Source organism: Callorhinus ursinus, unplaced genomic scaffold (genome assembly GCF_003265705.2).
Source record: "Callorhinus ursinus isolate GAN/ISIS: 27379988/994484 unplaced genomic scaffold, GSC_fseal_2.0 scaffold30, whole genome shotgun sequence".
In the NCBI taxonomy this organism is placed as follows: domain Eukaryota; kingdom Metazoa; phylum Chordata; class Mammalia; order Carnivora; family Otariidae; genus Callorhinus; species Callorhinus ursinus.
In genome coordinates this window covers 6,476,424-6,492,341 of record NW_027397092.1, presented here as the reverse complement: position 1 = coordinate 6,492,341, position 15,918 = coordinate 6,476,424, and the positions used below count along the sequence as shown (strand labels likewise).

Below are 15,918 nucleotides of genomic sequence, written 5' to 3'. Positions count from 1 at the left end.
CATGCACCTTTCTAATTAATCAAGGATATAGTGTACCTACTGAGTGTTAAGTATATCCCTTACTGTTTCAGTATAAAGTCAGAGGAATGTAATGTTATTTCTTTCTAGGCCATATCGTTTCAACCATTAAAATGGAAGAAATGATCATACTGAAGCTAATTTGCATCAATTAAGGGACATTAGGTTTCAAACAACAGTAAATGACTCAGGTTAATGGAAGCAAAACAAGAATTTATTGAAGGGTTAGTGGGGATGCTTAGCATATTAAAGTAATAATTAAAACAGCCAGGTCTTCCAAAAAAGAGGAATTGAAGCAAGTCCAGCAGTAGAGGCTCACAGACGTTAACTTGAGTTACAGACAAAGGATAACTCACCAGGAATCTGCCCAGTCTCTAGCTCCTGTTTTAATTCTCCAAGCTATCAATCAGTACAGATTGTTCCAACACAGACCAATGTCTACCCCTAGGTGAATCATGGAAGCCAAGTAGTCTAGTAAGGACTTCACTTGGCTAGTCTGACTGACTTACACATGTATTTGGCCAGAAAGGAGAGACTCTTATCAAAAGAAGGAGGAAAAAGAAGAAGGCAGATGAAAGCAAAAGCAACTATAATCCACCTCTTGGTTTCAATGACACACAGGTGCACATAAGCTTCTCATATGTACATATCCATGGGGACAACTCCAAGCTAATCATGTATCTGATACAAACCTGTATATACCTGTGTAAATGTATATTTCCCAAATGCCATATAGCAGTTATTAGCTTTAATAATTTCAGAAGTGCAAAGCTAAAAATTATAAATGATACCATTTGAAAGTTGAACTATTTTAATTTTCCTTATATAGTTTTGTGAACTATAAAGAACACTTTAAAATTTCTTTGTTTCTGTCCCTCTGATTGAAGATGGCAGAGTGACAAAGAAAAATTAAAATTGATCTTTGAAAATACACAATTTAAGTGTGACATGCAAATAATTCAACATGTAAATTATATTTTTCAAAACTTGGTATCTTTTATGCTTCTAAAATTAAGCTTAAAGCTGCATTACGACTTTTGCAACACCCTTGTGTACACATATCTGATCATCCCTGATGATTTATTACACTTTCCATCCTCTCTCCTATGACTGTATAAGAAGGGTTTGCACGCCTACGTGTGCACAAGCCCAGAGAAGCCAAGTGGGGGGGGGGTTCTTTGCTTTTGTTTCATTTGTGCAATAGCTTTTCCTCTCTCAATAATGTCTATCCGCCAGCCAAATAACCATGCAAGATATGGAGAAAGGCATATGTTCATATAAAGAAAAGGATATAGAAAAATAAGTAAAATTGTTAACAGAGACTACAGTGGAGGAAATGTGTGGGTGCAAGTGTAGGGGAGGAAGGGTATGGATTGAAATCTGGACCACTGATATTTGGAGTGTTCAGGCACATGTTCATGGATAGAAGATGTGGGGGAGTGAAGAGCAATAGCCGGGCTGGAAAGTAAGACTCCGAGCCAGGTGTTCAAACCTACAATAAATGCGAGGGACTCGAGAAGCTACAAGTAGAAGTCAAATTGGGGAAAGAAAAATCTCCTTTTAGATCCTCTGTCAAGCTAGCAATCTCATCCCCTGAGTCCTGCCAAGCTGTCATCAATCTTCTGTTCCACTGGTGAAAGCTCTAGGTAGGAGACATGTGCTGATCACAGTTCTAAAATCTCTCTACCTATACTGCCCTCTTCCCCATCAGGCAATCTCACAGGCATTTTCAGTGGTGCCTGACTCCTGGCAGGGTAAGGAAGGGTCAGCAGAAGCAGTTTTTCCAAGGGGCTCCTGAGTGCCCAATATTCCCAGCATTCCTTGGGCTCCTCATGGCTCTGTGTGGATATTTTCTCCAGAGCTGGGCACCAGATTTTACCAGGTCAACTGGGAGCAGCTGCAGAATATCAGGTACATTCATCTTCAGCCAGCCATCCCTTGATGCTGGGGGGCTCATGCGAACTACTGTGCTCCCATCAGACTGCAGGAATGTGCTGGACACTATCATTTGAAATCTTTGGGCCAATGGGTCTGTGTTGCTGAGAAAAAACCAAAACAGAGGAGATCTATTCAATGAGGAAGGCAGCTTTTCTTATTTTAGTGATAAACGTTTTCATTCTACATGATTCAAAAAATTCAGGGCAATTCCCAGGTTCCATTCTGACTTTTGGAGCCTGGAAGAAGAGCCCATCCTTTGTCCCATTAACTAAAAAGACACACTCTAGTCATTGTAGTACAAAGCTGGCTTTGCAATGTCTTTGCAGCCTCATCTACGTTTAACCCCTCTACTGATCCCTTAGAACAAGGCACTTGATGCTGTAACAAAAATAAAGAATAAGATGTGGGAACTGTGAACCTTCTTCAAAGAATATGGGGATCCTCCAGGAAGCAACACATTAAAAATTGCCAGAGAGTATACCAATTTTCCACAGTTTGGCTTAGTGTGAGGGAGTTAAAACAGGTGATCTGTGTGAGGGGATGTAAATTCCTTATGGGATTAGTCTGATTGTGTGAAGGAGTGAAGGTAGGAGGGCATACCTGTGCCATGCTACTAGCGAATGGGAAAGTTAATGAGGAATGAAGCCATGTCCAAAAGTAAAAGGAAGGAGAAATGGGACCTGTCAGTTAAACATCTGACTCTCGATTTCGGCTCAGGTCATCTTTTCAGGGTCATGAGATTGAGCCCCGTGTCAGGCTCCGCAACTGGGTGGGGAGCCTGCTTAAGATTCTTTCTCTCCCTCTGCCCCCTCCCCCTGCTCACTCTCCCTCTAAAAGAAAGAAAAAAAAAAGTTGCCAGAAATGGTCCATGGCAGAAGGGTAGCCTCTAACCCTCTCTTTCTCCAGTTGCATCTGACACTTTAAAGGAAGCAGCCAGAACTACTGGCTCCTAGTACATATTAAGGGTGGAAAAAAAGGAGTCCTCTGGTTGTTTCTTTCTAGTGACTGTAACTCTCCAGGAGGTTCTTCTGGGTATGAAAATCACGACAGGACATCTGAGATTTCACTCTCACTCAGGATAAGGGCAGGACTAGGACCAGCCTGCATACCAACCCTTCCTCCAGGAGAGAAAGTTTGTCTCTGCTTTGCCCTGCACCTCTTGAAAGGGAGGCAGGCCAAAGGATGTGACTCCCATGACATTTGGTTTATCTAGGAATGATGGGCCCGGGCTTCCCTGCCCTACTGAACTACTAGTCAGGTCTTTACTCCTGTCTCCGCAAAGGGCATAGAGAGGAAGCACTCTCATTAATTTGTCATCCAGCAAGCATTCTACCTCCAAGTATGTATTCCTCTGAAGGAAACTATTCATCAGTTATTACGGAACCTTGGGAGGCATCTCTGGCAGATGCCATCTTGTCTCAGAATCCTGAGTCCCAAGAATCCTTGAGGTGTTCTCCTTACCCCTGGGGCCCTCACCTCTTCTACAATCCGGCCCCCAGCAGTTTCCCCTTCCAACGAGTCTCCTTTTTTCAGTGTAATGGTGGAGACGATATGCTGGTGTTCACTGCTCTTTAGTTTGCATGAGACCATCTTGCTGTTCTGTCTGGTGGGCACTGCCTTCTCCCTCCTTCTTGGGAGAGCAATGGAGAGAATTGAAAGGGGTTCTCTGCTCCTGGTGGTGGTGTGCTGGGAGTGGTGGTGGTCGGAGACGTGCATAAATAAAGGTGGGTCCTAGGGCTGCTTAGAGAAGATAATGCCCCGTCAGTAGAGTCTGGCCTACTCTACTGCTTCTCTTGTAGGGGCTGAAAAGAGTCTGTTTATTTGCATGAAGACAACTTCATGCCAAAATGTTTCTCTTTCTGGCATCTACATGTTGTCTTCTTGGTATTCTTCATCTGCTTACTCTTCTCCTTTTCTTCCCTGTTCTTGTTCTTCAGCCAAGTCAAGGCCAGATGGAAGGTATGGCAGCTGAAGCCCTCACTGACCCCATGCCGCACGTGCTCCTGGAGGGCCTCTAAGCTGGGAAAGACCCGGCAGCAGGCCATGCACCTGAAGCCACTGTCCAAAGCCACGAGCCATTCAGGTGTCTTGGCTCTGGAATGCTCCTCCACAGCTGGAGGCTCTGCTGGACTATCAGCCTCCTCCTCTTCCTCTTGGGCTTCATCATTCCAGCTGGACTCACTGTCAGTTAGGAGTTCCTTCGTACCTACATGAGAGGGGGTGACTTCTGCCTGGATCTTTTCATGAAAGGTCATTTCTTCTATTTTTGTCTTCTTGGAGGGAGGCTCCAGCCCCTCCTCGGGATGACATAAGACAGCCACCCCCCTTTTCATTTGGACACGCATATAGTAAACTTTCATGAGCTCTTCCTCTTCCGTGTGTACTGAGGACACAGAGGGCTTAGGACCATGAACCAAATGGAATGGAAAGGAGACATGTGGAAAGGGGGAGGAAGTCTCATATTCCTCGGAGTGTCCAACACAAGAAACATCCTGGTGTGTTTGAGGGACTCCTAGGAAAGAAAATTTCAAACATAAGACAAATAGAGTAAGTATGCGACGTCTGGAGGAGTCAAGATGGCCATGAGAATATTCCTATGCAGATGTGTGGAGCAGAAGTATATATACAAGTGATATTTCGGAATTCTGTGAGTGCTATGTTTTATTTGAGGTGTGTATATGGTGTAACTATGTGGGAATGAGGGTGTGGTGTATCTTGTGGAGTTGCATCTGTGTTTTGGGACACATCTGGTGAGTGGGGTTTTTTTTTTTTTTTAGTATTTTATTTATTTGAGAGAGAGAGGAGGAGTGGAGGGAGAGGGAGAAGCAGACTCTGCTGGGTGTGGAGCCTGAGGCAGGGCTCGATCTCACGACCCTGAGATCATGACCTGAGCCAAAACCAAGAATCAGCCACTCAAATGACTGAGTCACCCAGGCACCCCTGGTGAGTGTTTCTGATGTTGCTGTAAGGTGACAGTGAATGAGTGTGTGCATGTGTATTACACAGTGTGACAGTGCATGTGAATAAGTGCAGGAGTGGTGCTGTTTCTTGTCGTGAGACAAGAGGACTTAGGGTGTTAGCGCAAGTGACCTGAAGTGCTGATGTCTTTGTGCGTGAAGTGGCATGTGGATGAGAAAGGCTCTATATGAAAGTCCATCCTCCTCAGGGTATACCAATTTTCCACAGTTTGGCTTAGTGTGAGGGAGTTAAAACAGGTGATCTGTGTGAGGGGATGTAAATTCCTTATGGGATTAGTCTGATTGTGTGAAGGAGTGAAGGTAGGAGGGCATATCTGCGCCATGCTACTAGAGAATGGGAAGGTTAATGAGGAATGAAGCCATGTCCAAAAGTAAAAGGAAGGAGAAATGGGACCATAACTGGAAGGGAGAAAGATGCAGGAATGTGTGTGAGGATATGAGTTCATGCTCATCTGAGGGAGAAAGGTGTGATGAAATGCCCACACCAGCATGGTGCTCTACCTGACCTGCAGCTATCCCAGTGCTCATATGAGTAACTGGGTCCTATCCTTGAAGGCACACTCTCTTTCTGTCCCTCTGCAGAGGCTTCAGTCCTAGTGCCTCTGCCCTGAAGCCTTTTTCTGCTTTTAAGTGGAGAGTTAAATAAGTAGGGCTTGGGCTGAGCAGCTCAGTTGTACCTCCTATCCATGCGCAGACCCTACCTATGTATTTCCCTTACCATCCTCTTTGGCAGGAATGAGCTTAGTCTCCTCTATGGAGACACATGAGGAGTATTCTGAGGCAGAGGAGTTTTTTCCTGCTGTCTCCCTGCTAGGAGGGACCACCGCAGATGATTCAGGCTGAGGCACATCCTCTTGACTCTTCCAGAGTTCTGGCAAATGGAATAAAAACAAAACAAAACATTGAGATGCGGCATTTTCTGGAGTCTGTGTCCATTCGAAAGAGCTGCATTGAGAAGACAATATAAGTTCGACATCATTACCACACACGAGACTTGCTCTCATAGAAATTAAGGTGATTTTCTCAGTTGAAACCCTACAATTTTAAGATGACTTTACCTTTTAAAACTTTCCTTACTCTAAAAAATAAGTAAATAACAATTATTAAAATTGTATTTATGGTGGATGCCCATAATACTGAGTATCTTGCATGTGAGATTTTTGGAGATGTGTAGAGAATACTGAACACTTAGAAATAACTATGCCTGTAAAACAGTATGCAGTCACTAAAGTTGGATATTCTTAGCTTGATTTTCCTCATGAGAAACTGCAATTATGGGGCATGGGGTGCAAGTTTTATGAAGAATTCTGCATGTGTATCTATCTACTTCTATATCAATATCTATCTACACACACACATATATATGTAGAGCGAGAGAATAGATAGATGATAAGCAGAAAGATAGATATAAAGATATTATAGATAGAGATAAAATAAATTTTCAGGGTTTCTAGGGAGCCCTGGTGCTGGAAATGTTCAGAATTAAGACTTCACAGACTTGGCCAAACTCCTCTTATGGAAATGTATTTCTGCATTTCTCTTAAATTTTTAATCTTCCCATTCAGAACCTTTAAGAGCTTCTTCCAAAAAAGACAGGGATGCTGACAAGGTACATTTCTGCCTATCAATTAAAAACAGAGACCTTGGGCAGTTCTTGAGTGAAAGGGTCATTTATGGCCATTGCTGAGCACTGGCACTTAATTCTAATTTTCAGCTAACATGCTGCCTCACCTCCCTGCCTGACTCCCCCTCAGCCTCTCCTCTCCCCCACCACATACCACTGTGAATGAGCTTGTATGGAGAAGAGACACAAGAGAAGTATTCTGAGTCTGAATCCCCTGCTGTCTGGCCATGGCCTTGGGCCAACCCAGAGGGCCCAGGAGGTGGAATGTCTTCATCTGTGTTTAAGACTTCTGGGAAAGAGAAGGAAAATCAGATAAATGATATTTTTTGCCTTCACTAAACATTCAAGAGATACTGTGTATAATAATGCACACAGCACTTGTCCCCATGAAGATTACAGTCTAGTTTCTGTTCAAAGTTCTAAAATCTAGGTATCTAAAAATATTTGCTGGAATGAATTGTCTGGTTACCAATGACAGCCTCATGTTGTTTTCTGCCATGGATCAGAGGCTCAAATTCTTGCCTGGTACATGGTGAGGTGCCTGTATTATCACTACTCTGTTTACCACAAGAATAAATTTGGAGCATGTCCGTAAAGGTCTTTAGTCTGCTAGCTGTGCTTTATGATATGAAAAGTCCTGTTACTTCCTGAAACGGTTAGAATTTACAGGAAAGAACTGACCAACTTCACTGCTAGTCCTTGGCCTCCTCTTCCAGATATCTGCTCCTGTGGGACCTCACCTGAGGGCTCTGCTGCACAGTTCTGCAGGACCAGGAGACTCCAGCGGGATCCCCAAGGCTGACTTCAGACCACACCTCCCAACACTGGGCACAGCTCCCCTGTCAGGAGCTACTGACTGCCAAACGGCTCAGCTGTCACTTGGCCCAGTCGGTGGTGTCACCCTCCTCACATTCCCCACACACTGTTCTGATCAATTTTTGCATCTGTACTTACCATACTCATAAGCTTACCTTTAAACCTTCCCAATTGACAGCTACATTCTAGGCTGTTGGTTATTTTCCTAGTAAAATATGTGTACTTCTGGGACTATCTCTACCCCTACTGTGAATGTAAACATATCACAAAAATTGCCAGTTTTTCTTCCTCCTAATCTACAGTTCCAAACTCAACTTTCAGGAAATAGGTAAATTTCTGTTCCTGATAAAATAACTCAAACATATTAAGTCTCTTCCTGGGTTTAAAAACTTCAGTTAAGCTTATAACCCAATTTTTACTCCACAAAATACATCTACTTATTCTCTTAGGTCACTGGAGAGTGTTGGGTAGGTCATGTTGGTATAGGGATGAGACAAGTCAGTGGGGGTGGTATATTTTCTAGAAACTTAGTATATGTACCATGTTTGGGGAATACAGTCTGATGTGTGTATGTGTCTGTCATGTTTCCCCAACAATTTTATGTAGAGAGTGTAGGGGTGACATGGTCATTGTATGTGAAGGTAGAGTGAGCATCATGTGTTGGGTAACACTGCAGCATCCTTCCGTAGATGTATAGGCAGTACATCTTCCCTGTATTACGAAGGATCTGTGTGTCATGTACTACTCAAGTTTAAGTAGTTACAGAATATATATTTGGTTTGTGAGTGAGATATGGACCTGGGTAATTTTGTGGTATCTGCTGAGATCATGAAAGTGGTACAAACCAACCATGTGAAGGATGGATGCGAGACCTCATGTGAGCTCCTAGACTGTGGAATTACATGCGGCCTAAGAGGCTGGAAACAGATGAGTTTTACAAAATGCTGTATGATTGTATTGGCTTCGTGCACTGTTAATGTGAAATTACAAAGTTCTACAAGAGTGAGATTATTTGTGAGTTCAAGATTAGAATAAGGAAGGACGTTAGAGAAAGCAAACATGAGGAATGCATATGCTGCAAAATGAGATGTAAAGGTTCAAGACATGAGGATCTAAGCTTATGAGTGTGTCTGAGAGTGCAAAGATATAGGAGCAGAGAATGGGAAATTCAGGGAGGAGTGTTAATCGGGGTAAATGTGAGAGGACGTTGTGCTAAGTCTAGTGGTGGGTGTGAGGGAATAAAGATTTCTGTGTGTTTATGAGGGTAAGAGGTTGTTGGAGGAAGAAATCTAAGGACCCCTTTCAAATCTCTGTCCCTTCTCCACCCATGAAAGGACATATGCTAAGGAGCTTGCTCTTCAGAGAAAAAAGTGAAATCTAGTGGTTTCTCCTTAGGTGCTCTAAATGGGTCCTTGCTGGCCCATTTCACACTGGTTGTCAGAGGTCTGTCCACATTCTGACCCAACAGAGTTCATCTTTCCAGGTTCAGACTGAGTTTATCTTCCCGTTTCTCAGAGAGGTCTAACATTTCCTTAGGCTCCATCTTTGCAAATATGTCCCTGTCCTGATAACCTTGCACTTTCAGATATTTGTCTTTTTTGAGATTTCCCTTCAATCGCCAGGTTTTGTTTTATATAGATGCAATAAATATCTCCTAGAGAAGGAAGAGACCTCGCATTCTTATTTTAGTCTGGACATGGGCTTGGATCAGCTTACAGCTCTCATCTATCAGTTTGTAGACAGGGAATGTTCAGCTGGACCCTCAGACATACTTATATCTCCCTTTGCCACCCCCCACCTCCAGTTCAGACATCTCTACTTACGAGTACTCTTATTGTCAGACACGCGTTCTGAGACAACAACATTGTCTTCTTCCTGCGGGGAACTATGACTAGGCTCTGTAGCATCCCTTCGCTTCTTTAAGATTTCTGTAAATTGAATTAAAATTAAAGAGATATATCCACTGTTTCATACATTCGATGCATTTGGATTGCTCACTCTGTGTCAGACACACGTGGACACCACAGTCTCTTTTCTGGCCAAAGCTCCAAAATATAAGTATTGGACAATTTTTCATTTTTCCCAAGTGTTGATGGATAGCTGGATATATGTACTTTGTCTTTATGGAGATCCTTGCAGTGTGTCTTGGAACTGTGCCATCACAGAGTACAGTCAATATATTTTAATATTTGTTTACCTGACTATACATACGTCATTGTGTGTAATGCTTTTCATTTTAGTTGTTATGGGCTGAATAATGCCTGCCCCAAAGTTGCCCATATCCTATCCCCAGAACCTGTAATGTTACCTTATAAGGACCAAAGGACTTTGCAGATATTATTAAACTAAGGACCCTGAGATGGGGAGATAATTTTGGATTAGATGGGTGGGTCCATATGCCGTATTTTAGACTTCTGGCCCTAGAACTATAACAGAATACATTTTTGTTGTCTTTAATCCACTAAATTTGTGGTAATTTGTTGAAGTATTTGATAGCTGATAATAAATATAGTAACCTTAAGCTAAGGCTCTCCACATACTCTGGACTGACGGGGGCCTTTACAAATGGGTAGGCTCTATTTACCCAATTTCCTTTCTTTTCTGAGAGCAGAGTTGCTGAGTCAATGGTGCTACCCACTCTTTGTGCGAAATAAGGAGCCTAAAACACTTGAACTCCCAGGCACGTTATATGTGACTGTCATCTGGTACTTCAGTTACTCCTGTTTTGTTGATCATCACTCAATTAGCGTTTCCTGGTTTGGGTGTGTAAATCATCAAAACCTACCTACCTACAATCATAGACTTCTCAGCTCACCTTTCGTTCCTGTGTTCCATTTCATCTTTCTCAATAGATTCGGTGTTTTTAGCTTTTTATATTTTATTTTTTCTACTTTTTATCTGACGAATGCCTTTTTTTCACCCTTATTCTTTATGATATGACTGTTCTTTTCCTTCAGCACATTATGTCATACTGTCATTAGGTCTCTACAATTGCTGTCTGACAAATCACCATTCTTTTGAAGGATGGTGTGCTTCTCTTCAGTTGCTTTAAGGTCTTTCTTATGGAGGTTCTGAATGTTGGTTTTGGTGTACTCAGGTGTGGATTTATTTTTGCCTTTCCTGTAATGAGCTTCCTAAGAATGCTCCCTGATTCTAAGGATTTGTATCTTCCACCATTCTGAAAAAAACTGGCAATTATCTGTCTTACTTTCTTTGTTTTACTCTTCACAAACCTCAGTTTGAGATATCATACTTTCACATTTTATCCTCACTTATCTTAATCCCTCTTTCGTATTTCCCATCTGTTGATCTCTCTCATTTATATCTGTAGGTAATTCCCTAGCTCTATCCTTCCGGTCACAGATTTTCTTTTCCTCTGTGCCGAATGTGACATTTTTAACTCATCCACATTTTTTCTAATTTCTAGAACATTATTTTTCATTTCTAAAACTTCAGGTTTTTTAAATCTTTTTTTCTTGGTAGTGTTTTATGTTTTCACATCTTTAATAACTGTAAACATTCTTATTTACCATCCCTACAGCACTGTTCAATTAAATGATCTTCTTTGAAGCTAAAACTTAGTGTTCACTGTGTTTGCAGAATCTACCTTAGATTATATGCTTTGTAGTTTTATACTGTGAGTTCGTGTTCAGTAAGTCATTACCATAGGACCCTTTAACACGGATGACTATCGATTCAGAGCTCTTTTACATTTTCTGCGGTCAGCTATTTCTGCAGTACTACAAACTATGGTTTAATTTTATGTGAATTTTTCACTTGTAGGTTTAACTGACACCACAGCAATTGTGAATATTGTGCCTATGAATTCCACTTCTTCCCTCAAGAAATGATATTTTCCCCCAAATGTATGCATAGAGTTCCTCTCTACCACCTAAAAGTGAAAACTGTTGGTAATGCGTTCCTATCGAAGGTACAGAAACAAGAGACCCATATTCCCAAATAAGAGAGGAAGATACGATTGTAACTGGGCCCAATGTGCACCTTTCTCCCACTGGCTGAGGACAGATGCTGAGCTGTAGACCGATGTCTACAGGTCTGTTCAGATTCCCACTTCCCTCATCGGCCTAGACTTTAAATGCCCTTCCTTTATCCTTACCAGCAGAAGAGCGATGGCACAAGGAGGACCAACAGGATAAGCATTCCGATTCAGAGGATCCACTTGCCTCAGAGACCGGAGGATTGTCTTCCAAAGAGCAGCCAGCTGGTGGATCATATGTGTCTAACTTTGAGGTTCCTAAAAAATTGAACAAAAGTCATAAAAACAGCTGGTTCCATTCTTTTCCCCCTCTTACACTCTTCTCCCTAACCTACTCTCCCCACTGCCCCCCATGGAAATACTTACTTTATCCTAAGTAGTTATCTTTAGTTTGGGCAGAGAATTGGCATATTTCAGTAACCTGTTCTTCAATCTGGATCCTGCTACCATGGCTCCTGATACTGATTCACCTTGGTTAGGATTTTCAGAACCATTTGCCTTCCTTTACATTTGTTACACTTCTACCCTCTGCATTCTACCTCCTAGAGATTTACAACCTCAGATGAGACAACTGAAGTTTTATTTTTGAAGAACATATTCTTTATTATGATGTCAGTGTCTCTGTTGCCATGTTAACCAAGCTCACTGCTCACTAGTTAACTGTTTAATATTATCATCATCTCCTATGGATGTGCCTGATACGTGTATTAGGCACCTATTGTAGCATAACGGTGTGATGGATGCAATGTGCTTTGTGTGTGTAAGTTCCTAACACATTGCTTAAAACAGGGTCAGGGCTTAATGTGTAATTGATTTGGTGTTTGTGAATCTGAATATGGGGTGCATTTTGTGTGAGTGAGAATGGTATGCGTGCTTTGTGTGTTTTAGTTTAGCATATATCCATGTGTGTAGATTCCATGTCCTATGACTACAGATTTGGGTGTTTATATGTTGTTATAGGATTTAGATGTACCAGATAAATACTAGGAATATTCTCTTTGAGACTAGAATTGGTGTATTTGTGACATCTAAGGGAATAATGAAAGAACAGTAGAGGATGTAAAAGTCAAAAATTGTAGGAGAAAGAATATACGAGCTTTGAGACTATGTGAAGATCCAAAGTAAATGGGGGTGTAGAGAAGACTGTGTAAAAGATATATATATATATAAATCTAATATGTATATATATATATTAGATAAATTTCACAGATTTAATGATGAGTGAAAGGAACCAGACACAAACTATCATTGTATGCTTCTGTGAAATTTAAAAACAGGGATAACTAATCTAGAGTTTTAGAAGTCAGAAAAATTATCACAGTTTTTATGGTAGGGACAAAAAGAAGGCATAGAGAATTTAGAAGCACGTGGAAGATTATAAGGAATTGAAAGCTGAGGATAAAGAGGGCAGAGGGTCTGTATAGGGATGAATGTCAGAACACAGGCTATCAAAATACATGAAAGGAATGGGTCTTGGACTGGATGTCTCTGTACTCCACCTCAAGTCCAGCTTTTGAGGATCTGACCATTTCTGGCCTATTTCAAGCTGTTGGTACTTTCACGCCTTCCTGATAACATAAATGCTTTTGTTGGTTCATACTGACATACTCTTCCATGTTTTTCTGGTAAAATTCTCATACCCAGACCCTCTCCCACCATTTCCTCAAAAAAACACTGCTCTCCGCTGATCTTTTTGAGATTACTCCAGTCCTTTCAAGGATTTTTCCCTGGCAAGTGATGGTTTCTGCTGATCATGGAAGAAGACGGAGACAGTCTGAGTTTTCTTTCCATATTGGGCAGCCTTGTATCAACCGATGGTCAGAATCATTCAGTTCATCTCTGGCCCCTGCCTAGATCCCAATTTATTCAATATACTCTCCTTACCAGCAACATTGAGCTTGTCTTCTGAAGAGATGCAGGAGAAGTACTCTGAGGAAGATGATGACACCCTCTTTGCTGCCTGGGCTGAAGTTAAGGGCACTGCCTTGTGTTTATACTGCAGATCTTGTAAATTCAGATTTGCTGGGAAATTACATAAAAATAATAGAGATGTGGTCCATGTTTAGTGTTTGTGCCTTTACCCACCCATTAAGCAAACAAGAAGAGTCTACTATGTGACACGTTTATTGAACACACATGGCCTCCATTTTCATGAAGAGCATAAAATGGTTCATTTATTGTGTTTATATCAGGAGTAGTTGGGTTTGTACGAGGTGTGTTCTTTGTAAATGGACCAGAAAGTGCAAGTTATCCCCTTTCTACCTGGACATACTACTAGACTGCATTTATCCGCATCTCTTGTGGCAGTTCTGACCATGTGCTTAAGTTTTCTAAAATGGAAAATGAGTGGAACTGACATGGGCCACTTCCAGACAGAATCATAATCCCCTCCTCTGTGTCTCTCCACACTCTTCACTTTTCCAGCTGACTGGGATATTGATAACCCAGGGTCTATTTGAAAGCTCATGTTAATGACAGCAAAGTTTCCATAAGCCCAGGAGACTTGCCATACTCCTTTCATATGCCCTGAATTGTTACGAAAGAAATAGATTTGTGTATTAGTTACAAATTCCAAATCTACTCTAGCTAACGAAATAGGGATATAATGTGTTTTTGAGAGGCAAATAATTGGACCTGGTACAGAGTAAATGGACAATTATATTTGACGAAATTACCTTTTCCTGGCGAATTTACATTCTATATGTACATCTACGTAAACACATGGTTGTGAGCGTGTGTTTTACTGGTCTCATACTTTACACTCAATAACAACTCTCAACATGCACTAATTTTATTGAAGGTGAAACGCAGACAACCTCACTTTCCAGGCCTGTCTGCCCAGAAGCCCCCAACATTGTTGGAAATACCAAGTTATCATTTGGAGTAGGAGCCACCACTTGGAACTTTGGGGTTAGCTCTAATCTGTCCCCCTCCCACCACTGAACAATGGTCTGACTCACAGAAGTTACTTGTTTACTTTTAATCTCCATAGTAACTGGAACTCTTTCAGTTTTTCATTTTTTCAGAAAGAAACAAACTATCTCCTCAATTTAACGGTTAAACAGCGGTGTGTGTGTATTTAGCCTTTTCCTTGCATTTCACATAGGAGCCCCACACTTAGGTTCTCATCGTCTGAGATGAAACAGTTCTTTTTTGCTTCTGAGTAAGTAAATTCTGACCTTATACTCTCATCCCTGTACAACCATTTTTTTTTTAATATTTTTTTTGACCGAGAGAGACAGAGAGAGAGAGGAAACACAAGTGGGGGGGGGAGGGAGAGGGAGAGGGAGAAGCAGGCTTCCAGCTGAGCAGGGAGCCCGATGTGGGGCTCGATCCCAGAACCCTGAGATCATGACCTGAGCCAAAGGCAGACGCTTAACGAATGAGCCACCCAGACGTCCCCTGTACAACCAGTTTTAACTGCTTTAAAAAAAATTTTTTTTCTCACTTCTATGAGCCACATTTTCTTCTTCATTAACAGGAGAAAGTACTACTAGAAAACTTTTAATAACATCATATGCTTAACCAATGCCCTTAGGCAGAAATAAAGGAAAACACAATTTTCAACAAAAACTGTACTAATCAACCACTAAACGTCTGTGACACAGTAACCCAGGGTGACGTGTGTAGACAGCACAGGTACTCAGCTGCCAAGATAAGGCTTTGGTCATTTCCCTTTACTCTCAGATTACCTGAGTCCTCAGAAAGACCAGCATATACACTTCCCTCCCCCTCCTCCTTCCTTTTCTCCCTCATCACAACCAGGAATCCCCTCTCTCTCTTTCTTTAGAGACAATTCCTTGTTACCTTATGCTCAGAGAAGATGCTTAACACATACCTCTTGACTTTTTGGCAGTTGGGGGGGAGTATGGGTTTTCTAGATGTTTCCTTTTTTGTTTCTGCTTCATGGTTCACCTCTTCAGAGAGGGACTCCGAACAGTACCTTTCTCCCTGAAACTCTGCTCTCAAAAAGTCAGCGATTATAACAAAGAATCAAACTAGTACAATCAAGTACAACAAATCACTCGAAAAACTAGTTTCTCACTGAACCACTGTCCTGACCAGCACTCAGTATACCATCAAGGGCTATTATGATGCAAGTCAGCATCAGTCTTCTGTGACCTACAGATTACATCACAGGGGTCCAGCTGGTACTCACAGCACAGAAGGACTGCCACAACCAACTGACCAGAGTGACTGCACTCATCCACTGGAAACTATCATCAACTTGAATTTGTGTATCTTGCACTTGATATCAAAACAAGAGAATAGATGACTTGAATTAAACAAAGAACATTCGTTTATGTGTCTACAGTAACCACACTTCTAAATCTTTCCACAGAGAAGATAAGGCAGTACCTGAGAGAACTAGGCTTAGAACCATGCCTGAATGCTAGAAAACAGTTAACGTTAGATCTTATTAGTAATACTATCTAACTTATGTGAAATAGTTATAGCTGAAGTATATATTGTTGTGTAGGTGTGGATCTGAGGACGTTTCATAATTCTACACAACCCTAAATATATTGAATTTCCCCCACTACTGG

The 15,918-nt window shown here is 41.6% G+C and overlaps 1 protein-coding gene across 4 annotated transcripts; it reads right to left on the bottom strand.

The window, feature by feature from the left end:
• Positions 1–210: 210 nt before the first annotated feature.
• LOC112815108 (protein FAM170A-like) lies at positions 211–15,419 on the bottom strand. 4 transcript variants are annotated; one of them, XM_025860903.2, is made up of 8 exons: positions 15,210–15,419; positions 13,256–13,393; positions 11,492–11,629; positions 9,198–9,302; positions 6,713–6,847; positions 5,653–5,805; positions 3,433–4,468; positions 211–2,057 (listed from the first exon to the last, which is right to left on the bottom strand). In XM_025860903.2, the coding sequence occupies exons 1-7, from the start codon at positions 15,277–15,279 to the stop codon at positions 3,774–3,776; spliced, it is 1,434 nt and encodes a 477-aa protein (XP_025716688.1). In that variant the 5' UTR covers positions 15,280–15,419; the 3' UTR covers positions 211–2,057; positions 3,433–3,773. The 4 variants fall into 4 exon arrangements, with proteins under 4 accessions (XP_025716688.1, XP_025716689.1, XP_073734667.1 ...); XM_025860904.2 differs by having other exon boundaries at positions 6,713–6,844; XM_073878566.1 differs by lacking the exon at positions 6,713–6,847.
• Positions 15,420–15,918: the final 499 nt, after the last annotated feature.

Excerpts from the sequence above, each read along its gene's own strand:
- LOC112815108 (XM_025860903.2), bottom strand. The coding sequence starts at position 15,279 with ATGAAGCAGAAACAAAAAAGGAAACATCTAGAAAACCCATACTCCCCC. Across the intron at positions 6,848-9,197 it reads GTCTGACAATAAGAGTACTC|AAGTCTTAAACACAGATGAA; the intron begins GTAAGTAGAGAT and ends TCTCTTTCCCAG. Across the intron at positions 5,806-6,712 it reads ATACAAGCTCATTCACAGTG|AACTCTGGAAGAGTCAAGAG; the intron begins GTATGTGGTGGG and ends TCCATTTGCCAG.